The 24004-nt window shown below is 45.1% G+C and overlaps 2 protein-coding genes across 18 annotated transcripts in view; both read left to right on the forward strand.

Annotated features, from left to right (window-relative positions):
• The window catches only part of GLCE (glucuronic acid epimerase), an 84087-nt gene extending 74324 nt beyond the window's left edge, over window positions 1–9763 (forward strand). For 7 of the 8 annotated variants that reach the window (XM_033920009.1, XM_033920016.1, XM_033920018.1 and 4 more), the window contains 2 exons: window positions 3237–3381; window positions 8009–9763. In XM_033920009.1, the coding sequence (XP_033775900.1) occupies window positions 3237–3381; window positions 8009–8259 (396 nt within the window). In that variant the 3' untranslated portion in view covers window positions 8260–9763. The remainder of the gene's footprint in view (window positions 1–3236; window positions 3382–8008) is intronic. The other variant, XM_033920014.1, reaches the window with a different exon arrangement.
• Window positions 9764–12514: 2751 nt separating this feature from the next.
• The window catches only part of KIF23 (kinesin family member 23), a 203697-nt gene continuing 192207 nt past the window's right edge, over window positions 12515–24004 (forward strand). For 3 of the 10 annotated variants that reach the window (XM_033920429.1, XM_033920430.1, XM_033920431.1), the window contains exons 1-2: window positions 12515–12702; window positions 23311–23380. In XM_033920429.1, the coding sequence (XP_033776320.1) occupies window positions 12692–12702; window positions 23311–23380 (81 nt within the window). In that variant the 5' untranslated portion in view covers window positions 12515–12691. The remainder of the gene's footprint in view (window positions 12703–23310; window positions 23381–24004) is intronic. The other 7 variants (XM_033920424.1, XM_033920434.1, XM_033920428.1 and 4 more) reach the window with 3 other exon arrangements.

Raw genomic sequence — 24004 nt, forward strand, 5'->3', positions numbered from 1 at the left:
CAGGGGATCGCAGGCGCTTAACAGGCTGCCTGCAGACCCACCCTGTCCTGTTTCAGACTGGGTGGAGCACAGCAGAGGGAAAGGGAAGTATGTCAGGATGGCTGCAGTGCTCGTGATCCCCTGCCTGCAGGTCATAATTACTTTTCAAAGTTAGACCGGGAAGGCCAGGGGGACACTGGACGAGGTTGGAGATATGCCAGGAGAAACATGCCGGCCTTCGGGGGGCTCCCCAAAGCCACGGGGCCAAGAGCAACTTCCCTGTTTATAACCCCCCCTGCAGTCATGTGATGTCCCCAAAATATTGAGGGTGCTTGAGCACCCACAGAGCTGGTGCCCATGGCTCAGGTGGGTGCTGCTAGACACCAGGGAGTGGGGGGTAAGTTTGAGTCTTAGGGTTGGGAATATCTGTGAGATGGGTCAGAAGAGTGTGTGTGGGGGGGATGGAGACACTACTGGAGACACCAGGGATCATTTTTTTTTCAGTTGCGAGGAAGCAAAGGGAGGATGCCGGTAGACACCAGGGAGTGGAATTAAGGGGGTGGGGGAGGGGACATTGCTACACACCAGGGAGTGGGGTTGAGTGGAGGTGGGAAGATACTGCTAGATACCAGGCAATATGATTGAGTGGGGTGCAGGGAACAAGTGGGGGTGTCATGCAGAAAGGTATTGGGGCAAGGCAATTGGGTTGGGAAGAGTAAAGGGGCACCAACAAACTCTCAATCAACCTTTCTACTCTGCCCTGGGCCTGGTGTAATTTTTCCCACATGCAGTCCAAACTTATTTTTCAATTGTGTGTGCTGGGGAATAGCTAAATACTGCATTTGAATTCATTCGAATGCAGTGTGTGGTCATGGTTTCCAAGTGAGTTAATACATTAAAACCCTTTCTGCATTGCTATACCTTGGTAAAACACAAGCGTTATGCCGTGCAGTCCATTAGGGTCCTATAGGGTGCATGGCACTTAATGCCCACAAATCCATTAGCGCACCATAGTAAAAAGAGCCTTATGAAACATGCAGCAGCTGCAAGAGAAGCTTTCTGCATTGATCCCTGGGGGATGGGGGATGGGGAAAGAGGTGAGTAGAGGGAGAATATGGAGAGTGGGTGAAAGGCAGAAGGGAATAAGAGACTGGAAAGGGAATTGGAGAGGAAGGGGGTGAGAGAAGGAGATGCTGGGAGGTAGATGAAAGGTGAAAAGAGGAAGGACAAAGAGGTAGAAAATAATGAAATGGAGAGAAGAGCTGAAAGGGAAAGATCTGTGTCAGAGGGAATGTAGGAGAAGAATCCAGGAGGATAGAGAAGCGGCAAATGGCCAGTAGACTCTGGAAAGAGAAGAAAGCAACTGGGAAAGTAAACTGCCCAACAACAAATGCATTTCATTTTGAATTCATTCTTTAGACCAGGGGTGTCAAAGTCCCTCCTCGAGGGCCGTAATCCAGTCGGGTTTTCAGGATTTCCCCAATGAATATGCATTGAAGCAGTGCATGCACATAGATCTCATGCATATTCATTGGGGAAATCCTGAAAACCCGACTGGAGTCCGGCCCTCGAGGACCGACTTTGACACCTGTGCTTTAGACTATGCTGCGGGCAATGTATATCTCTAATCTGACTTCTGGGATTTCCAGCTCCATTTTTATCTGCATATTTCTATTTCTGTTGATAAATTCTCGTTCTGTATTCTGTATTCAGTGAGAGTCTGTCTGTATTTAGGGTCTATGCATGTGTGTTCTAGACCAGTGGTTCCCAACCCTGTCCTAGAGGACTCCCAGACCAATCGGGTTTTTAGGCTAGCCCTAATGAATATGCATGAGAGAGATTTGCATATAATGGAAGTGACAGGCATGCAAATATGCTCCATGCATATTCATTAGGGCTATCCTGAAAACCCAATTGGCCTGGGGGTCCTCTAGGACAGGGTTGGAAACCACTGTTCTAGACCAGTGGTTCCCAACCCAGTCCTGGAGGACCACCAGGCCAGTCGGGTTTTGGGGATAGCCCTAATGAATATGCATGACAGAGATTTGCATATTCATTAGGGCTATCCCAAAAACCCGACTGGCTTGGTGTCCTCCAGGACTGGGTTGGGAACCAAGGGTCTAGACTGTAGTTTCTGTAGAGATCTCTAATAATTCTGCTTGTTCTGTTTTCTCAGTACTAGGTGTATTGGTGTTCTAGGGTCTGCTCTAATATGTATTTGTAGTACTGCCTTTTCAGAGGTAGAGCACCAGACAGTTGGCAATGGAAATAAGTCACTGAGGTGACACCATAATTATTATATTAAGTTCAAATTTAATATTTCAGAGTATTATGTACACTTACATATTTTCGAAAGACAAAGGAAAAAACTGCAGTGGTGATGTACAAGATTCCAAGTCTGTAAAGAACAATCATAAAAAATATATAAAGCTATAATCATAGAACAGTTTGTATCCAAAAGGATTGATAAACCCGGACCCGACACGATCCGTGTTTCAAAGAAACACTCTAGGACCTCTGAGGAAGGAGTGTGTCAATACAAAGAAACCTGATGGATAACAAGTGGATAAAAAGTGGACTCAGCAGCCGCGAAGGCTCCTACGTAGGAGTGGAGGGTCTTGTACATCACCACTGCAGTTTGTTCCTTTGGCTTTTGACTTGACATTTCACTGCAGGTTTGTTGTTGCACTTACGTATTTTTTACATGAAAATCCCTAAGTGCTTTACAATAACAGAATATAATAAAAACAAGGTTACATAAATGAAAGAGAATCATAAAACAACTAATCCTACATTACTAAGGGATCCAATTAATCAATAACAATGTGGGAATATCTGTGTGATCAAAATCTTGGTCTGTCAGTCTTTGCCCTGATTTGTTAAGGTCATCTTTTAGGTCATGCTGTCACCTCTTTTCTAGTCCCTCCTCACACCCTGCCACCCAAGCCCAGCTGGGAGTAGGAGAGGAGTCAGAAGAATGGTAGGGCAAGTAACTTCTCTAACCCCTTATTCCTATTAGCGGCTGCGTTAGTCTTCCAGCGCACAATACAAATGTGTAGAACATAACTCAGCTGTGAACACGGAAAAAGGCAGAGCAGGTCGGAGACACTCTAGGTTCACTGTATTGCCTGCTGGAATTGCATGGCCTAGGGGAGGGGAGAGGGCCAGAGGTGATGCAATGGACTCCTATGCCACTGCTGAGAACCTCCTAGCTGCAGCATTTCACCCTCTTTGCTGGATTTCTTTCTTTTTCGCAGCTTTATGTCGGTGCAGATGAAAGCTCTGCAGAGAATGAAGTGAACCTTGGCCACCTCAAGCACACCATGCTGGCATTCCTAACTGGCTTTCTCTTTGCATCCCACTTGCCAGAAAGACTTGCACCTGGTCGTTTTGACTACATTGGTGAGTAGAACATTTCTTTCTCTCACCATTTCAGCAACCACAAAAGAAAAGTATATGAAATATCTTTATGTGGATCTTCAACCAGACTGTTGAGGACTTTTTAGAAGGGTTAGGCACATTTACACATACATTTTTATATTTATGGGTCTCAAGGAAGCAGGGGAGGGGGAAGCAGGCCCTACACTACCATTTAGAAACAGAGAACCATGAGATCCCACATGCCTGTCCTATGCTTTCTTGAATTCAGACGGTGTCTTTGTCTCCACCACCTCTACCAGGAGACTATGCCATGCATCTACCAGCCATTTGGTAAAAAAAAGTATTTCCTTAGATTACTCCTGAGCCTATCACTTCTTAACTTCATCCTATGCTCTCTCATTCCAGAGCTTTCTTTCCTTTGAAGAAAACTCAGATCCTGTACATTAACACCATGGAGATATTTAAATGTTTCTATCATATCCCCTCTCTCCTGTCTTTCTTCCAGAGTTTACATATTAAGGTCTCTAAGTCTGTCCCCATATGCTTTATGACAAAGGCCACTAACAAATTTTGTAGCAGCCCTTTGGACCGACTCCATCCTATTTATCTCCAGAATTGCACATAATATTCCAGATGGGGACTCACCAGAGACTTATACAATGGCATTATCACCGCCCTTTTCCTCTCCTTATGCACCCAAGCATCCTCCTGGCTTTAACCATTGCCTTTGCCACCCAGACATCATCAGACACAATCACCCCCAAGTCCTGCTCTTCTTTCAAGTTTTGCTAGATTACATGACATTAGCATTTGTATTCCATCAAAGCCGTTATGAGTTCATGGTGGATCACAATGAATTCAACTACTGGAAACAGACCCTTTGCACCTCCCATTCCCAAGTATGATCCATCAAAGAAAGTATAAGTGATGGATTATAATTGCAAACACTGCTGTATCAAAATATTTACGTATTGGCCACATTTTCCTGAAAGGCCTAAAGCTTTCTTACTAACCAATTTCATCTCATGTTCCATAGTCAAATTATCCAATTGAACTCCTAAAACTCTAGTCTCATATCATCATCGTAGTATATTATCAGCTCATTGCCAGCTAGAACTGCAGGTCTGTGAGCATGATCGCCTGACTTCAAAGCTTTGGGTCTTGTGGAATACCAAAATGCAAAGGCCGCAACAGCACCAATGCCTAGCAGTGTGTTGACTGGAAAGTTATGCACAGACTGGCAAACATCGTCAAATTATGGAAGTTTCCGATTATTCAATAAGTCCTGCGAGCCCAGGTTCATCACACCTTACAAAGAGAGAGCTCCCCTGCCTGTAGTAATACATATCAAAGACATGTCATCCACATCGTCCAGGGCGTCTACCCTATTACAGAGCTGGTATTATCCGCAAAAAAGAGAAACTTTGCCAGACAGTTCTTCTGCAATATCACTCACAAAGATGTCAAATAGGGAGGCACTCCACTAACAACATCCTTATCCTCCAAGCAAACTCCATTTACCACTACCCTTTGTCTTGAAGTGAAAGGCTGCTTACTTTACTTCACCGGAGATACGTTGTGAAGGAAAAAGAAAAACCAAAAATAAAAATAAAAACCAAGATTAAATTGTATATTCCTAAGCAAATAACTTTTTATTCTAGTAATAACCTGCTTTTAATCCAGTTTGTCATTTGAAGGGACCATACCACATGCATTCAGTTTCTTTATCAGTCGCCTATGCTAAAGTCCAACTACACGACATCTAGTGCCCCTCCCATATCCAACTGGTCACCCAGTCAAAGAAATCAATCAGATTGGTCTGCCTCTTGTCCTGCAGACCATTCGATTCTAGAAATCTCACATCCTCCGCTTAGCAAGCGTTTCCATTAGTTTACTGACTCCTGAGATCAGACTAACAGTTCTCCCCTCCTCTCCTCTATAAGGGGATGGCTCAGAAATAACCCACAGCAGAAGTGAAATACCAACTTTACTGATTAAAGACAGGGCAACTAAATTAATAGAGCATCTTTTTTATTAGCAAATAGTAACATATAAAGAGCAATGGAGAACAGAGAATCAGTCCCTGAACCAGTCCCAAGGAACAGCAGCAGATTGTATCAGGATCAGCAAATCAAATGCATTTCACGTCAAATCTTGTCCCTATTGTATTTCCCTTTTGATGCCTCTCTTTCCTATTGACTATTGTTCTTCTCTCCCCTTTAGCCCTACTTTTCTGTTAGTCTATCTTGCTTATTGCGATTACCTTTGAATTTTAGTTTGTAATCATGTACACTGCTTAGATATTTGATAAGCGGCGGTATATAAAATTTTAATGAAACTTGAAATTGAGGTTAATGTCCAACAATGACAAAACATAGTTCCTGCTCTTGATTCTTGAGAAGTGCCAATTGGATCATCAGTGCTCAAGCCCCCAAAACATGCACACAGTAGCTTTGAGCTCCAGACATGAGGGTATTGGAATGGAACCGTTTCACACCTTCATTTTTCCATCTGAAACAAAAATATGGAAAGTAATACTCCACTGGTAAAAAGCACTAGTTCCCCTCCTCTAATAAACTGGACTGGTCAACCCTATCTCCCCCTCCTCTGGCATGGTGTAAAAGAGAAATGCAAGGATTGTACTTTTCCTTTTCAGTTACAGTAACTGCTACAAGGATTCAATGCAAAATGCTAACTACATTTGCTTTGATATTCAAAACCTTCAGGTGCTATCTATCTGCATAGATGGCTTTGTGAAATTTTGTGATGGTGGGGGGTGCAGACACCAAAAAGGGAGCCCAAGGAGGCCTCAACAAAGGAGTCGTAAGGATGAGATGTCAATATTCAGCCACGGGTGTAAAGTTCAAAGTTCAATTTTTGACAAAAGCATAGATGCCGAAATACTGTCAGTGTCAAGTTGTCAAGTCCTCGCAGTGCTACTATCAATAGTCTATTGAGCTGTGACAAATTAAAAACAATAATAAAAATAATATGAAGCACATAATATCCTATATAATAAAACCCTAGCCGCGCATGCGCACTCTTACCTGCGTGCTTCCGTGATCTCTGATCTGTGATCAGTAAGTCTGTGGCCGCAGGAGTGCGCATGCGCGAGTCCCCAGCCTTACAGCACCTAACTACACTGGACTGGCCGCCAGCGCTGGACTCTACAAGATCGCGGTGTCGGCTCCTCTCACGAGCCGCACCAGCGTCGGAGAAGGCTTCCGACGCTGGCGGGGATCGAGAGGAGCCGCGGCGACACCTTTAAACTTAAAAAAAGTAAGTTCTTTGCTGTCTGACCCTCCCATCCCTTCCCGATGTCTGACCGGCTCACATAGTCCCTTGCCGCCCCCCCTTCCCTTCCCGCGGTCCCGACTCCAAACCTGCCGACTTCAGCAGTGTCTGCAGCACTCTACAAACGCTGCTTCGGGGCCTTCTACTGCCCTGATTTGCTCTGCTGCGTCTCTGATAATGTCATCAGGGACGTGCCAGAGTAAATCAGGACAGTAGAAGGCCCCGAAGCAGCATGTGTAGAGTGATGCAGACGCTGCTGGAGTTGGCAGGTTTGTCGGGACTGCCTGAAGGGAAGGGGGGGGGGGGGGGCGGCAAGGGACTAAGGGAGCCGGCCAGACCATGGGAAGGGAAAAGGGGGGGGTAGGAGAAACGCTGCTGCTGCACTGGGAAGTGTGTGGAGGGAGTGAAATGGAGGGGGAGGGAATGCTGCTGCTGCTGTGGCTGCTGCACAGGGAAGTGGGGGGGGATCGAAATGCTGCTGCTGCACAGGGAAGTAGGGTGGGGGAAATGCTGCTGCACAGGGAAATGGAGGGGGAGGGAATGCTGCTGTGGCTGCTGCATAGGGAAGTGGGGAGGAGAGAAATGCTGCTGCATAGGAGGCAGGGAGAGAAATAGAAAGAAAGACAGACAGCGGGCAGAAGGGAGACAGAAAGAAAAGAAGAAAGACACAGGGGCAGGGAGAGACACAGAAAGACAGACAGACAAAGGGGGCCAGGGAGAGAGACAGACAGAAAAAAAGACAGCGGGAGGGAGAAGTTCTGCAAGTAGTGCATTCGTAGGGCTACCGGACGGCTCCAGGAAAAGGAGGACAGATTCAGCCAATCCGGATTTTACTTCCATTCCTTTTCTGGAGCCACTTGGTAATTCCACGTGCTCAGCCATTGTCATGTGGTCCTAATGCAGAGCTTTCTACATTGGCCACTGTTGGACTCAAATCTCTTGATATTTGGAACAGGACAGAGGATTGAGGTGCCTTATGAGGATAATTTTAGTCTGAGATTTATTAACCGCCTCTTTTCATAAACAGATTATCACAAAGCACTTTACAACACATTGAATAGGAATCGGGTACTTTTAAGTCCCGGCAGGCTCATCACCTAATGTTCTAAGAAGATGGAAAAATGACAATGTGAAACACATCCTCTGTAAACAGAGATGGCTGGCTTTGTTTTTTTACTAGTGCCACTCCCCTCCCCCATGGCTCACACTGTCGAAACCCAGGAGCTCATCAAGGCTCAGCTGTAAATGATTCTTTTCATAATGCCTTCATTTGACCAATGCTATCTTGTTCTGCATTGTGTGTTTTTAGTTGTGATTTGTGGTTTCATGTTATGATGTTTGTTGCTCCTTCCAGGTCACAGCCACCAGCTCTTCCATGTCTGCGCGATCTTTGGCACTCACTTTCAGCTAGAGTCTATCACATTGGACATGGCAATGCGACGGGACCGTCTGGCAGCTTCCTTGCCACGCCCATCCTTTGCACTCACATTTGGGGCCGTGGCTACCTCTGTGGTGCTTAGTCTGATGTTGACGGCCACCTTTTCGATGGCTCTCTACCGGAAGACCAGCTGTACTGACAAGGAGAGAACTTATCGAGGGGCATAAGGGGCTTCAGTGTCTCACTCCGGTTCCTGTGGACTAGTAGCACATGCCTGAAACCACTGTTACAGGTGTCAGTAATGGGCAGTGCCATGCAAAAATTCCCCAAGATCACTCAGGGCCCCACCTGGGTCACCCCACTGGGATAAGCCTGAGACTGAGTGTAATCTCCATCCTCGGCTGTTTTGCAGAGGCTAACACTTCAGATTAGAGAACTCAATTTCCCTGTCCCTGTCCCATTTCTGTAAGCTCTGCCTTAACTGCACAAGCCTCGAACACTTATGATTTGAAAGTGTTTGAGGCTTGTGTAGATGAGGACGGAGCTGGCAGGAAAAGAACTCAAGGGGACGGGATGGGAAAATGAGTTCCCACGGAGATGGGGAAAAATTTGTCCCCATGTCATTCGCTACTCCAGATCAAAGCGTGATGTGTGTGTGGTTTGCACTGGGGCTGCATGTGTGTGTGTGTGTTGTATCTGTTCCATGGAGAACTTTCACTAATCATCAGTTGAATAAACACTATTTTCTTATAACAGGTTCAAACATCTTTTGGAGAAACAAAGCACAAATATTTTCTGTTGTTATAGAGGCGACTGTGATCCTGAGTAGGAGTTAGTTCTGTTTAAAGTTGAATCCTGGTGGGTGGGAGGGAAGAGGTGGAGCGTTCCCTGATTTGTAAAGTACCAAAGCTAACTGTTTATCACTCCAAAGAATGAGACTACAGTCTGTGCTTTTTGAAATTCAAATTTAAAAGTGCAACTAGAAAAGTTGCATTTAAAGTCACTTTGTATCTTCTCCCTCCTCTTGAATCCAGCTTTAAAAGTGAATCACCATTTTAAGAACTTGAGAAAGTTTGCCAACTGCCCGCACCGTGCATGCCCTACGTAGGCTCGCAGTACCTCAGTTCCGTAAGCAAGCCAAGAAGCCAACCAGGGGAGGTGGGTGGGTTGTGAGACCACCAGTGGCGGGAGTGGGCATCCCTCTTGCCAGGGGTGTTGGAGGATTGTTAAGGGAACAGGCGGCATCCCTCCTGACATTCTTCAATTCAGGGTTCTATTTTTTTTTGCGGGGCTCTGAGCTGTCAAACCTTACTTTCCTGTCGGTGTCTGAGCCAATCAGCACTCAGGCACTGACCAGAAATTAAAGCTATGACAGCTCAGACCCTGTGGGAAAATTTTGACCGCAAGTGTGGCACAACAAGGTTAGGGAATCCCTGGCGATGATAGAGAATCACCCGGAGTGCTCCTTTTATATTTGATATTGATGAGTCCATTTTACTATCATCTTAATATTAATGACCTCATTGTATTACATTTGCATGGTGGAATTGGAGACTGCTAGGAAGCTCGGAAAAGGCCATTCTGATAATTGGCTGGTAAAATACTGGCTAGAACCGGTGTAGCAACCATTGTTAGAGAATGACACGGTGGCTGTTACCTGCGGCTAGCCGCGGGTAACCCACCAAAATGGGGGAGAGAAAAGAGGTGGTCGCCACGGATATGGGGAGAAGGCCATTCACCACCCTGGAAGTTGCATCAGAGATGATCTTTCCTGCAGCCACATGCAATTTCAACGCTCTGGCTGCTGGTAGGAAACACATTTAGAAATTGTTGCCTTGAAGATAAGGGGTAGGGAGGGAGAAAGGGGGGAAAGGTGGGGTGAAGAAAACCAGACGCTGAAGGGACCTGGGGAAAGTGGGGTGGTGAGGAACAGATGCTGAAGGGAACTGGGGAAGGTGGGGTGTGGAGGAACAGACGCTGAAGGGAAATGGGGAAGGTGGGGTGCGGAGGAACAGATGCTGAAGGGTACAGGGGAAGGTGGGGTGCGGAGGAACAGATGCTGAAGGGAACTGGGGAAGGTGGGGTGAAGAGGAACAGACACTGAAGGGAAATGGGGAAGAGAGAGATTCCAGACTATGGGGGGAGCGGAGGGAAGAAGATGGGTGCCAGGCCAATTGGGGGGTGGGGGTGAAGGGAAAGGTACAGTAAGAGCAAATGGAAGACGTAGAGAGAAGACAGACAGTGGATGGAAGGAATTGAATGAGAAGATGAGGAAAGCAGAAACCACACAACAAAGGTATAGAAGCCTGGACCAATCAGGCCTTAGGCATAGCGGGTCCGCCTATCCCCACTAATCCTAAGGCCTTAGGAAGGGGCGGGCCCACAAGGCGGGCCTGTCGGCTGGACGGCAGCAAGACCCGTCCAGTCGACCAACTTTTAAAGGTTAGTTGGAGGAGGGAGTTTAGTTGGGGGGGGGAGGGCGTATCCTCCTGCCGGCGATTACGAGTTTGGGGGGGTTCCGGGGTTCCGGCAGGAGGAGTTGGGCATCCTCCTGCCGGTGATGGGACAGGCAGCTGCGGCCGCTATACTTATTGCAGCAGGGAGATCTCATGCCGCGATAAGTATAGCGGCCGTGTCTACTTACAATGTAGACCAGCATTTTGCTGGCCTACATTTTAAGCGTCTCTTCCTCTACTAGGGAGACGCGTAGGGCCGCCTAGGTTCGCCTAAGGCCCTTAGGCGAGCTTAGGCATCTTGCGGGCCTCCCTAGGCTCCTGGAGGCGCCTTCAATATAGGCGGCTTGCCTGGGGAGCATTTTTTAAAAAAACGTGCATCCCGATTGGTTGATTAGACAACTGTCAATTCTGACGTCGGTGAGGACGTTCTGGGCCAGCCAATCGCTGCCTGGCTGGCCCGGAACGTCCTCTCCGACGTCAGAATTGACGTTGGAAAGAAGGCTTCCGGGTTTGCAGCAGAGGAGCAACGGCGGTGGACCTAAATCGGGCCTGGAGGGAGGCTTTTGTTTTCCGTGGTAGGGGGGGGGGGGAGGTAGGCAGGCAGGCTGGCTGGCTGGCTCTGGGGGAGGGAGGTAGGTAGGCAGGTTTTGGGGGAGGTAGGCTGGCTGGCTAGCTCTGGGGGAGGGAGGTAGGCTGGCTGGCTCTGGGGGAGGTAGGCAGACTGGCTGACTTTGGGGGAGACAGGCAGGCTGGCTCTGGGGGAGGTAGGCAGGCTGGCTCTGGGGGAGGTAGACAGGCAGACTGGCTTTGGGGAAGACTGGCTTTGGGTAGGTAGGCCAGCAGGCTTTTTGGGAGGGGGTGGGACAAAGGCTGGAAGCAGTGAGGGGACATAAGAAGGAGGGATGAAGGAAGGAGAGAAAACGGCAGAGAAGGGGGGGTTGTAAGTAAAGAAAGACTAGAGAGATAAAGGCCTGGACCAAAGGGGAAAGATAGGAGGCAGATGCAGGACTTTGGGAGGTGCAGACAGAGGGGGAGAGCCCCTGAGGAAGAGCAGAGAGAGGCAAGATCATAACAGAGGAGGGAGAGAGAGAAAGGGAGACCTGGAACACAGGTACAAAGGAGAACTGACACTGTAACTGGGGGCACTAAGGACATAGGAAGGAAGGAGGGAGGGAATAGAAAGGGACAATTGTTGGGCCTGAGTGTAGAAAGAAATGAAAGATAGGATGCAGAGTCAGAGGAAAACGCAACCAGAGACTCATGAAATAACCAGACAGCAAAGGTAGGAAAAATGATTTTATTTTCAATTTAGTGATAAAAATGTGTGTTTTGAGAATTTATATCTGCTGTCTATATTTTGCACTATATTTGTCTATTTTTCTATAGTTACTGAGGTGACATCGTTGAAAACCCCCCAAATATAAATAATTAACATTTTCTCTGTGTATAGGGTGCTTTGTGGGTTTTTTTAAAATTTTATGGTTACCATTATGAAATAATAAGATATTGTGTGTACATAAAAAATGAATGGAAGAAATTGGGGGCGGGGCTAGGGCGGGACTGAATATTAATATTTGTCCCGTTTGGATGAAAAAAATAAATGGTCACTTTAGTCATGAATGGTGCCTGGACCAGCAGTGGACTCAATTCTTATTTTGACATGAGATGGGGTGGGGGGTTAATATCATTAACATCTTTATCAATCCTGTTATTAATAGTTGGTTAATAATAGTATTATTGATATAATTGTCAATAGTTATTAAGTGATGTTTTCCATCCGTTTGCCTTTCGGTCGCTCCTTTCACGAGAGGCAAGACGTGGTAAAGCCAAGTGATCTTATCAATAGGCATAGACAATGACTTTGGAAGCCCTCCAGCAGCGAAGGGGAGCAAATGTTAACGCATGCTCTTTTTACTACTACTATTCGAAAACGATCTTTGATCCTGGGCGTGTCCGCTACGAGGCGCTGCTCTCCCCGAGCGCCACTTCCGTCTCGCGTCTATGGCACGCGCGAGCACGCGCGACTCTCTGTGCGACGCTGCGGCTCCATGGTTACGCTCCAATACCGTTGGATGATGCGGCGTTCGCTGCCTCGCTATTGGCTGCATTTGAATAATAAGGCGCCTTGGCAAAAGGCGCGAGACGAGCTGCGTTCGGGAGCCGGCGGTGTGGTCCAGTCTGGTCTCTGCGGAGCCTGAGCGACATGAAGAGCGCGTGAGTAGCGCGAGAGAGGGGGAGGAGCGCGGGAGCGGATGGATGGGGGATGGGGGCAGCAGAGGAGAGCCAAGCCTGGCAGCCCGGGAAGGGGAGACTTGGGGGCCGGTCTTAGATTGCTGCCAACCTCATCCCAGTGCATTATGGGACGCCAAATACCACACTGGCCGAAAGGTCTCCCTTCTGGAATGGGAACCTGACCACCCATCTGCTGCGGTTCAAGAGTGAAGGAGGGACTTGAGAGGGGTCCAGCCCTCTCTCAGATGTAGTCCTGTTGCTGATGCTACTGTAGGGGGGGGGGGGTGCTTAGAGCTCCTGCCAGTGGGGGAGAAGGAGGGGGCACAGGAGATGGTGGTGCAAATGTGGTTGGGGGGGATACTTAGAGCTCCTGTCATTGGCTGAAAAGGTGGAGGACCAGTGTTCCTGGTCCAGGAGGGGGGCACAGGATATGATTGTGCCAGTGTGGTTTGGGGGGGTTGGGTGCTTAGAGCTTCTGTCATTGGGGAAGAAGGTAAAGGACCAGTATTCTTGGTCCAGGAGGGGGCACAGGAGATGGTGGTGCCATTGTGGTTGGGGAGGGGTGCTTAGAGCTCCTGTCATTGGGGGAGAAGGTAGAGGACCAGTGTTTCTGGTCCAGGAGTAGGGCACAGGAGATTGTGGTGCCAGTGTGGTTTGGGGAGGGGGTGCTTAGAGTGCCTGTCATTGGGGGAGAAGGTGGAGGACCAGTGTTCCTGGTCCAGGAGGGGGCACAGGAGATGGTGGTGCCAGTGTGGTTGGGGGGGGGGGGGTTCTTAGAACTCCTGTCATTGGGGGAGAAGGTGGAGGACCAGTGTTCCTGGTCCAGGAGGGGGCACAGGAGATGGTGGTGCCAGTGTGGTTGGGGGAGGGTGTGTGTGCTTAGAGCTCCTGTTATTGGGGAAGAAGGTGGAGGACCAGTGTTCCTTGTCCAGGAGGGGGCACAGGAAATGGTGATGCCAGTGTGGTTGGGGGGGTGGTGCTTAGGGCTCCTGTCAGTGGGGTAGACGGAGGGGGACAGGAGATGGTGGTGCCAGTGTGTTTGGAGATGTGGAGTGGTGATGGTGCCAGAGAATGACCTAAGATTTGTCATAGTGGCGGCTTATGTAACTAGGCTCAAGGTGGAGCTGTGCATACATGTTAGTGAGATGCCAAGCCATATAGAAAGCTGACAGAATGCAGGTTTTATGAGCTGAAAACTGAATGGGGAATGTGCTGGACACACGCATGCACAGCTTTCATCTGCATGTGCAGACCAAAAGCGTCAGCACACACACTTCTTCTGTTCCCAAATGTGAGCTTTGCAAAATTTGCTTATAAATGGAATTTTTGTCAGAGTCATATTAGGACTTAAAGGAATGTGTGCTTTCACTTTGTTAGTTTGTACATGAACACGTCTTTTACTTCTGCTTATAAAACAAGACAAATCTGGCAGCTAAATCTAAGAAACTGATATGAAATCCTCTTCAAGACCACCTATATTGCACTTATCCTGGCCAAAAAAAAAAGATTGCACTGAACATGGACTACTTGAATGAGTTCATTATCATGCATTTCAGTACAATTTACATGCTCCAACTCTCACTGCGTTCAGCACCCAATAATGTGTGTGCCTATCTCGTGTTAACTACTTAGGTAGGTTTCTACATGGCCCCTGAGTCGCACCAAAGTGCCCTGGATAGGCCACCTGTTAGAAATGGAATACCGAGTTTGGGAGAAGAGGTCTGAACGGGGATTGCGGGAATCCCCCCTAACTCAAGAGACTTCCACGGGGACCCCCCTCTAGCCAACGGGACTCCGACGGAGATGGAAGGCTTTGGAAGCATGGTTCGTCCATATAATATAATGGACACATCAGCCTTAGTAAAAGAAGGGGTTTATAAGTTAATTACCTGAACAGAAATCAAAAAAAGGATTCCAAAGAGATTCCACAAGGAAAACAGCAGCGCAAACACAAAAGAAACTGTGGAATTGTTGATCCTGTCAGAAGTAATTGCTGCTTTTTATGGCGACAGGCAGGGATGGAGGTAATTCCTTGCGGGGACGGGTGGGGACGGAGAGGATCCGGGCGGGGATGGGTGGGATTTCTGTCCGCGTGCAACTCTACTTGGGAGACAATTATACCTGACAGAATCCCAAAATGTAGTAAGATTTTATGGCAGATTTTTAGGAACTTATCCAAACCTCTCATTTATATTACTACATTTAGCTGTTTTTACCACATATTCCAACAAGAAGTTTCAGAAACAGTGAATTTACACGTACCCATTTCACTCCACACAAGATTAAGACCTTTTATCACACTCCTTTCAACTTTTTTTCTTCAAGCTAAAAAGCTTTTCCTCATATGAGTCAGTCTGTCACTTAATTTTGGTCATTCTTTTATAATTTCACTATTTATTTATAAGAGCATAACAATAGCCTTACTGGGTCAGACCAATGGTCCATCAAGCCCAGTAGTCCGTTCTCATGGTGGCCAATCCAGGTTACTAGTACCTGGCTAAAACCCAAGGAGTAGCAATATTCCATGCTACTGATTCAGGGCAAGCAGTGACTTCCATCATGTTTTTTTCTAACAGACCATGGACTTTTCCCCCTGGAAATTGTCCAAACCTTTCTTAAAACCAGTTATGCTATTCATTCTTGCCACAACCTCTAGTAATGCGTTCTAGAGCTTAACTATTTTCTGAGTGAAAAAAAAATTTCCTATTGGTTTTAAAAGTATTTCCTTGTATTAAAAAATAAAATTACGAGTAATTGGAAGAGACTTAATTACAGTTTTTGGTTGAATTCGTTGTCATATATATAAAATGGAAAAGCAATAGCCACGCAGAATGGTAATTTTAATAAATTTCAAGATGTTTGGGGGCCATTAACAAATGATTGTAATGAATAGATTCCATTTTTCCCTTGATAGTATAAGATCATGATAGGGTGGGGGGGAGTTTCTGATCTTTTATTAATGGTAAGGATGGTAAGAAAGTATCTATTAAATGGTATATGTGGTTAATACATAAGATGATTGGGTTGGGAGGGAGGGAGGTTGATAAACTAACTTGACTTATTGTTGAATATTAAGTGTTATATCTAAGTTCAAATGGTTGTATTTATTGATACACTTATTGTAAGTTTGTAAAATGAATAAAGATTTATTAAAAAAAAAAAAAAATTCCTTGTAAATTTGAGTGTCCCCTAGTCTTTGTAATTTTTGACGAAGTGAAAAATCGATCCACTTGTACCCGTTCTGCTCCACTCAGGATTATGTAGACTTCAATCATATCTCCCCTCAGCTGTCTCCTTTTCCAAGCTGAATTGAACGCGATACTCCAGATGATGTCGCACCATGGAGTGATACAAGGGCATTAAAACATTCTTAGTCTTGTTAACCATCCCTTTTTTTAATAATTCCTAGCATCCTGTTTGCTTTTTTGGCCGCCGCCGCACATTGGGCGGTAGGTTTCATCGTATTGTCTACGATGACACACAGATCCTTTTCTTGGGTGCTAACCCCCAAGATGGACCCTAGCATCCGGTAAATGTGATTTGGGTTATTCTTCCCAATTTGCATTACTTTGCATTTGTCCACATTAAATTTCATCTGCCACTTGGATGCCCAGTCTTCCAATTTCCTAAAGCCCGCCTGTAATTTTTCATACTTCGTATGCGTTTTAACAAATTTGAACAGTTTAGCATCTTCTGCAAATTTAATCGCCTCACTTGTCATTGCAATTTTCAGATCATTTATAAAAAGTGAAATACCACCAATCTCGGAGAAAAATGGTTATTTAACCCTACTTTCTGTTTTCTGTCTGATAACCAATTCATAATCTACAATTGAACCTATCCCATGACTTTTTAATTTTTTCAGAAGCTTCTCATGAGGAACTTTATCAAAACTTTCTGAAAATCCAGTTACAGTACATCAACCGGCTCACCTTTATCTACATGTTTATTCACACCTTCAAAGAAGTCAAGCAAATTGGTGAGGCCAGATCTTCCTCTGAACCCATGCTGACTCCGTCTCATTAAATCATGTTTGTCTACGTGTTCCACAATTTTATAATTGTTTCCACCTATTTGCCTGGCATTGAAGTGAGGCTTACTGGTCTGTAATTTTCCAGATCTTACCTGGAGCCCTTTTTAAAAATCGGCATCACATTGGCCATCCTCCAATCTTCAGGTACTACACAATGCTCAATGTGGAGCTGGTGCCAGTGCTGATGAAGGGATTGGGGACATGACAGCTGTAGTGCCAGTGTTGCTTGTGGGGGGAGGGAAGAGTGGGAGCTAGATCTAGATTGTGGATGCAGTGCAACAGCAGGGAAATAGAATTGGAACTACGTTTAATCTTGCTCTGTACAAAAGTTCAGAAATTGTATACGCGTTTTCCAAAGCTGACAGTAGAGCTGCTCGATTCGGGGAAACATTTTTTGATTCATTTTAATTTGACCTATTGAATCAATAATTTGATTCACTTTCAGTAATGCAACTTTTAAGTTTAAAGTTGAATCCATTTTTATTGTGAAACTAAACAAGCCAGATTAATACAGATCGATCCTGCATAGTCGATGCTAACAGAAAACCATGTCCTTTTCATACACAGATTTATTTATTTAGGTATTAATATACCTCCTATCAAAGTTACTTAGATGGTTTACAATCAGGTACTCTAGCATTTCCCCTATCTATTCTGGTGGGCTCACAATCTATCAAACACAGATACACCTTTGCCCAGTATGGAATAAGTAATTGCAAACTAAAAATAGAAGTATGTACGGTAGACAAGTTATCATCTTAGGAGACTTTAGCTTTGCTGAATACCCAGACATCACTGGTGCACCAAGGGAATTCACAAAGACACTGACTGACCTAGGTTTTATCCAACAAGTCTACTTCCCCACCCGCTCCTCCGGGAATACTCTAGATCTGATCTTCATATTCAAAGGCCCGCTACTCGACAACAAACCAACCCCGCTGACAAACACTCAGGTCCCCTGGACTGACCACCATGTAATCTCGTTCAACCTACATGTCAAGACCAAAGGGCCCATATAAAATCCATCGTCGTAAAAAGCAACCACACTCGACCCAAAGTCGGTCAACCTTCATGATTTTTCCATTGGCATCTCTAAAATAGACCTACTCACAAGTTCCACGACCAACTCGCTAGAAGAAAAGGCACAGGCATGGCATTCTGGCATAAAGTCACTGTACAAGAAATTAGCAAGAGTTAAAAAAGTCAAAACATACACAAGATCCTTCTCATCACCCTGGTTCACAGAAAGCCTGAGAGAACAGAAAAGGAAAGTCAGAAAAGCGGAAAAAATCTGGTGCAAAACACACAATGCCGAGTACAAATCCACTTGGAAAAGCCTCTTGAAAGATTACAAACTAGCGACACTTGAAACAAAAAAGGCATATTTCACAAACCTAATATCCAAAATCCCCAACAGATCAAAGGCCATCTTCTCACTGTCAAAAAACCTTTTCACCTCCTCCCAAGGACCATACCACATCCAACAATCAAACTTAGACAGTGAATCCCTCTCAAATTTCTTCCATGACAAGATATCAAAGATACGAGAATCCTTAGACTTAGAAGACAAAGCTTTGCTAAGCATCCCCCAAATTTTACAAAATAACAATCTACACAAGATAGACTCTAGACAGCTGCAAACCAGTTTCCATTAATGACCTAAAAAGTACAGTAGTCTCCCTGCACCCCACAACATCAATCATGAACCCTTTGCCCATCCTCCACACTTCTAGCTACCAGCAAATCCTTCCTGAACTCCATCTTACCTCTAATTAACAAGTCCCTACAATCTGGCACAATACTACAGAGCTGGAAATCTGTTGTAGTAAGACCACTCCTAAAAAATACCCACCATGGACCCAGACAATCTAAGCAGCTATAGGCCAGTCTCAAATCTCCCATTTATTTCAAAAATACTAGAAAAGATTGTACTCGCACAACTACGAGACTTCATGGAAACAAACACCACCCTCTCCAACTTCCAGTCAGGATTCAGGAAACACCACAGCACAGAAACGGTGCTTCTAGACATCGTAGATGACTGCTGGAAAATCCTTGAGGAGGAAGATGCTCTGCTGGTCCTAGTAGACCTGAGCACCACCTTTGATACCATTGATCACTCACTCCTCCTATCCAGACTACACTCTATCGGACTCCATGATGTTGCACTGGCATGGTTCTCCTCCTCCTTAAACGAAAGGTCTCAGAACTTCTGGAACCCTCCTTATCGGAGCCAAAACCTCTCGACTACGGAGTGCCTCAGGGTACACTACTATCCCCACTCCTCTTCAACATATATGTCAAACCCAGTACTAGACATTGCAGAAAAACACCAAATCGAAATACACTCGTACGCAGACGACATACAGCTCTACCTTCACCTAGGTCAACACCGAGATGTACAAATGAAAAAACTTCACTGCTGCCTAACAGAAATAAAAAAAGTAGATGACTGCAAATAAATTACAACTCAATGCGTCAAAAACAGAAGTTCTCTGGATACATAAAGATTCCTGCGCATACCCCGCCCATCTCTTTCCTTGGGAAATGACATCCTTACAGCCAAAGACAAAGTCCACAGCCTAGGAGTGATTCTTGACTCAAACCTGTCGCTCTCAGACCATGTATCAACTTTAGTATCTTCATCTTCTATTACCTCCGCCAACTAAAATGCATCTGTGCTTACTTTTCAGAAAACGATTTTGCCCAGCTACTATAAGCGTTTGTGGTATCCTGCTTAGATTACTGCAACGCTCTACTAGTGGAATTACCAGCAAAAACACTCTCCCATCTACAAGGTGTGCAAAACGCCGCAATCCGACTTCTAAAAAACTTGTGCATCCGCAACCTTGTCACCCATGCACTGGCTGCCTATCCAAAAATGATTCGCCTTTAAAGCCTTAGTGCTAGCTTTCAAGACTTTCCACAAAATCACACCAAACTACATAGCATCAAAACTATAAAATTACGGCCCCAACCGATCACTGAGATCCCAAACAGAAAAACGGCTGGTCCTGCCACCAGGCCGCTCACTCACGTCTGAGACAGCCCGAAGACGCTCATATTCTCATTACATACCCAGAATGTGGCACATTATCCCCCCCATCCATTAGATCACTAGACAGTCTTTGGAACTTCAGAAAAGCCGTGAAAACCTTCCTCTTTACAAACCTAGCTCCTTGAAGACCCATGTCTACACCCCGGATGGATGGGATCCCAAAGACACCACCTAATATACCAAACGGAATCTTGCTAAAACTCACATGCCACTGCAAATATAACCTGAATTACTACCACATTCTCTGACAACAAAGATGCACCTACCTGCAAAGAAAAGCTATTTCACCTCAAAGTATATCTACACTGAAAATGCTGCAATTTAAACCACCCTATGTCCACTAGGTCTGTATTTATAAGTCTGCTTGTTATGTCTATACTGTAATTGCTGTAATCTAAACCCCTTTGCCCATACTGTAAATGCTCTAAAGTCTGTATTGTCTCACTAAAATTTGGCCTACCCCAGCGGTCTCAAACTCGTGGCCCACAGGACGCATGCGGCCCTCCAGGTGCTATTTTGCGGCCCGCGGTCTGGATGCGATGATCAATTGCTCCCTTGCTGCAGTTGATTGTTCCAGTTAAAGCTGCGGTCGGCAGCGGCTCCTCGTGCCATCCACACCAGCATTTCTCTTCCTCCTTCCCTTCCTTGTGGAGCAGCAGCGTGTCTGGCCGGCTCCCTTGCTCAGTTGATCATTCCATTCAAAGCTGCGAGTGGCGGCTCCTTGCGCTGTCCACTCCTGCATCGGAAGCCTCTCTGACGTCACAATATCAGAGAGGCTTCTGACGCAGGCACGGATCTCGCGAGGAGCCGCCACCCACAGCTTTGAACGGAACGATCGACTGAGCAAGGGAGCCAGCCAGACACCCTGCTGCTCCACAAGGAAGGGAACGGAAGGGGAGGGGAAAGAGAATGCTTTTGCTGCATAGGAAAGGGGGACCCTAGGGCAATGCTGCTGCTGCACAGGGAAAGGGAGAGAAGGGGGAAGAGAAATGCCTCTGCTGCACAGGAAAGGGGGAAGGGAAATGCTGCTGCTGCACAGGGAAAGAGGAAGAGAAATGCTTCTGCTGCACAGGAAAGGGGGAAGAGAAATGCTGCTTCTGTTGCTGCTGCAACCAATTGGGGAAGGAGAAGGAAGACAAGGAAGAGGAGAAGAACAAGAGATGCCAAGTTCATGGGAGGGAGGGAAGGAAAGGAGATACCAGACCATGGAGAGGGAGGGAGAGATGCCAGGGCATGGGGGAGGGAAGGAGACAGATGCCAGACCAGGAGAAAGGAAGGAAGGAGGGAGGGAGAGAAAGGAAGGAAGGAGGGAGGGAGAGAAAGGAAGGAAAGAGATGTCAGAACATGGAAATAGGACAGAAGAAGAGAGAGATAGGAAGGGAAGGTAAGACATGGAAACGTAGATTTTGAAAAGAAAGCAGAAAAACTGAATATTAAGTTAATGCCAAAGATGGATGCAAGGCAAAAAGTGAAGACGGAGAGAAAAACAATTAAAGGACAAGAAGGCCCTGGAAACATAGTTAAAAGCACAGAAAAATAAAGTCACCAGCCAACAAAGGTAGGGAAAATGATTTTCAATATAGTGATTGAAATGTGTCAGTTTTGAGAAAGAAAAGATATTAAACTTTAAATGTGAGGGCTACAGAAAAAATAGTTAATGTCTTATTAAAGAAATGACAATTTTGCATAAGGTAAAACTCTTTATAGTTTATATATCTTTCCTTTTAACTGTTAAAGGAAAGTTTTATAAACTATAAAGAGTTTTACCTCATGCAAAATTGTCATTTCTTTAATAAGACATTAACTATTCTTTCTGCGGCCCTCCAAGTACCTACAAATCCAAAATGTAAAATGTGGCCCCACAAAGGGTTTGAGTTTGAGACCATTGGCCTACCCATACTATGAATGTACTCCTGTAACCCATTCTGGGCTCCTTTGGGAGGACGGGCTAAATAAATGCCTAAATAAATAATAAATACATTTTCTCTTTCTTCCTCTGCTCTTGCCTTTTTTTGAGGGGAGGAAGGGTGGTCTCTGTTGACAGGAGAGAATGGGCATCCCTCCTGCTAATTTGTTCTCGTGGGGGAGGGGCAGATTTCCGGTGTTGCGTTCATCGGGGATTGTTGGGGAGAGCTGTCATTGGCGGTGGGGTGCCTCTTCTTTTTTTTTTTTTAATGGGACAATTATTTTGCATATGTAACGCACGCAAAATATGTCTGTCATTGAAAAAAAAATGGAAAAAGCCAGGCAGACCTGTTGGTAACACAGTTTTTTCTGATATCTAAAACCCCTGGGTTGCCATTCAACAGATTACTGGAAACTGGAAAGATTATACTAAACTTAATTACACCTTTTGGTGGAATTCAATATGTCGTATTTACAAAATGGAGAGGGTGCTTGCTATGCAACAAGAAAATGATCATAAGTTTAAAAAGATTTGGGGGCCATTGATTATTTATTCTAATGATCAGACATTTTAAACACCTTGGTATTAGATAAGGTATAGGGGGGTGGGATTGGGAAAGATAATAATTGTCAATTGTTCTAGTATTAATAAATGGGTGGGTGAGAAGGGTTTCTTTTATATTTATATATTTTAAGGATTATAAGTAAGATTTTCAAGTGATTTGTTTAAAAATTTTTCTGACTGAATATTATACACTTGTAAGACTTGAAAATGAATAAAGATTAAAAAAAACAAAAACAAAACCCCTGGGTTGGGGTTTTTGGGTTGGTTTTTTTTTCATAGCCAAGCGATGTTAGCGCATCAATTGCTTGGCTACTTTGCACGGGGTTTTAGCTAATTTGCATGGCTCGATCGGAAAATAGGCGATTGTAAGTTGGGGTGGGGGGATCAATGCGGTGATCCATTTTGAGCATCGGGTCAGTAAAAGTGATCATTGCTAAAGCTGTGAAAACAGGTTTAGCGACAGTCGCTGACTTTAGTGCATTTGGCCCTAGGTCCTTTATTTTATCCACCATCAGGGGTGTCTATTGCAGATTTTGGTATCATCCGCAAAGCGGCAAATCTTACCAGACAGAGGACAGCTACTAAAATAGTTGAATGTCTTTGTCTAAAGTATATGAGGCCAGACTAAAAGATCTATACTTTGGAGGAGACTTTCAACTGAAAGAAAACTCTGGAATTGACACTTAGTAAATATATACTCACATCTGAGCAGCAATCTTTTCAGATGAGACCCAGGCAACTGAATCTTCGAGATAGTTGTACCAAAAACAGATCGAAATGGGAGGCTCTATTGTGGTTCATAAACAACAATTATACAGAATTTTGTCAGTTTTGATTTTATATTTAAATCCTTTTAAAATATAAAACATTTGAGGCTTGTGGGATTGAGGACTAACATTGTCCTCATGTCATTCTCTACTTGTGATTGTGTCTTCAGCCGTGTAGATAGAATGGAGCCATCTGGTATTTTTCAGAATCATATAATGTCTAGCTTCTGTAACTTTTTTTTTTTTTTTTCCTAACCCCCAGAAAAATTAAAACCCCTAAGAGGCTGCTGCTAAAGAAATCCTCTAATACAAATCTCAAAGATCCAGTTGGGGTAAGTGTACCAGAGGCAAAAATACTGTACCTGGTATCTGAGCTGATGTGAAAGCTGTAGGAGAATTCGGCACCACCAGTGCAGTTGTGGGGCCCACTGTTCTACTGACTCCACCTCATTGGACATGAATCGGACTCTAGAGAACCTTCCTCCAGTGAACATGGGCTTCTAGTTGGGCTTTGGAAAGGATCGGTCTGTTTATCTTGCCCATACCATTGATAGAATTCATAGCAGTTGTGTATAAATCTCTAAATTGGTGGCTCTGCCTATGAGGGCTCTTTCTCGCATATCTGAAGGATACTGTCTCCAAAGAATAAGTATTATGTTCTTTATTGTAGGAACTTAGTGGTAATCGGGAAAACTTACTAGAACAAACTAGCAAAACTAGAGCTCTTGGGGATGTTACATATCTTGTGAAACTTGGCCAAAACAAAGTCATTCTGGGTTTCCATACAAGATAGTAAATAAGCAGTTTAGCTGCCCCTATTTCAGACCGTTGAAGTGATTGGAAATTGGTGTAATCTCAGATTTAAGTGTATGCTCAAAAAGTCTGAGCAGTTAAAGAGAGCAGCACAGACTAAATTCTGAGATGATAACTTTTATGTAATTATAAATTCCCTGCAT

Source organism: Geotrypetes seraphini, chromosome 14, assembly GCF_902459505.1.
Source record: "Geotrypetes seraphini chromosome 14, aGeoSer1.1, whole genome shotgun sequence".
Lineage (NCBI taxonomy): Eukaryota > Metazoa > Chordata > Amphibia > Gymnophiona > Dermophiidae > Geotrypetes > Geotrypetes seraphini.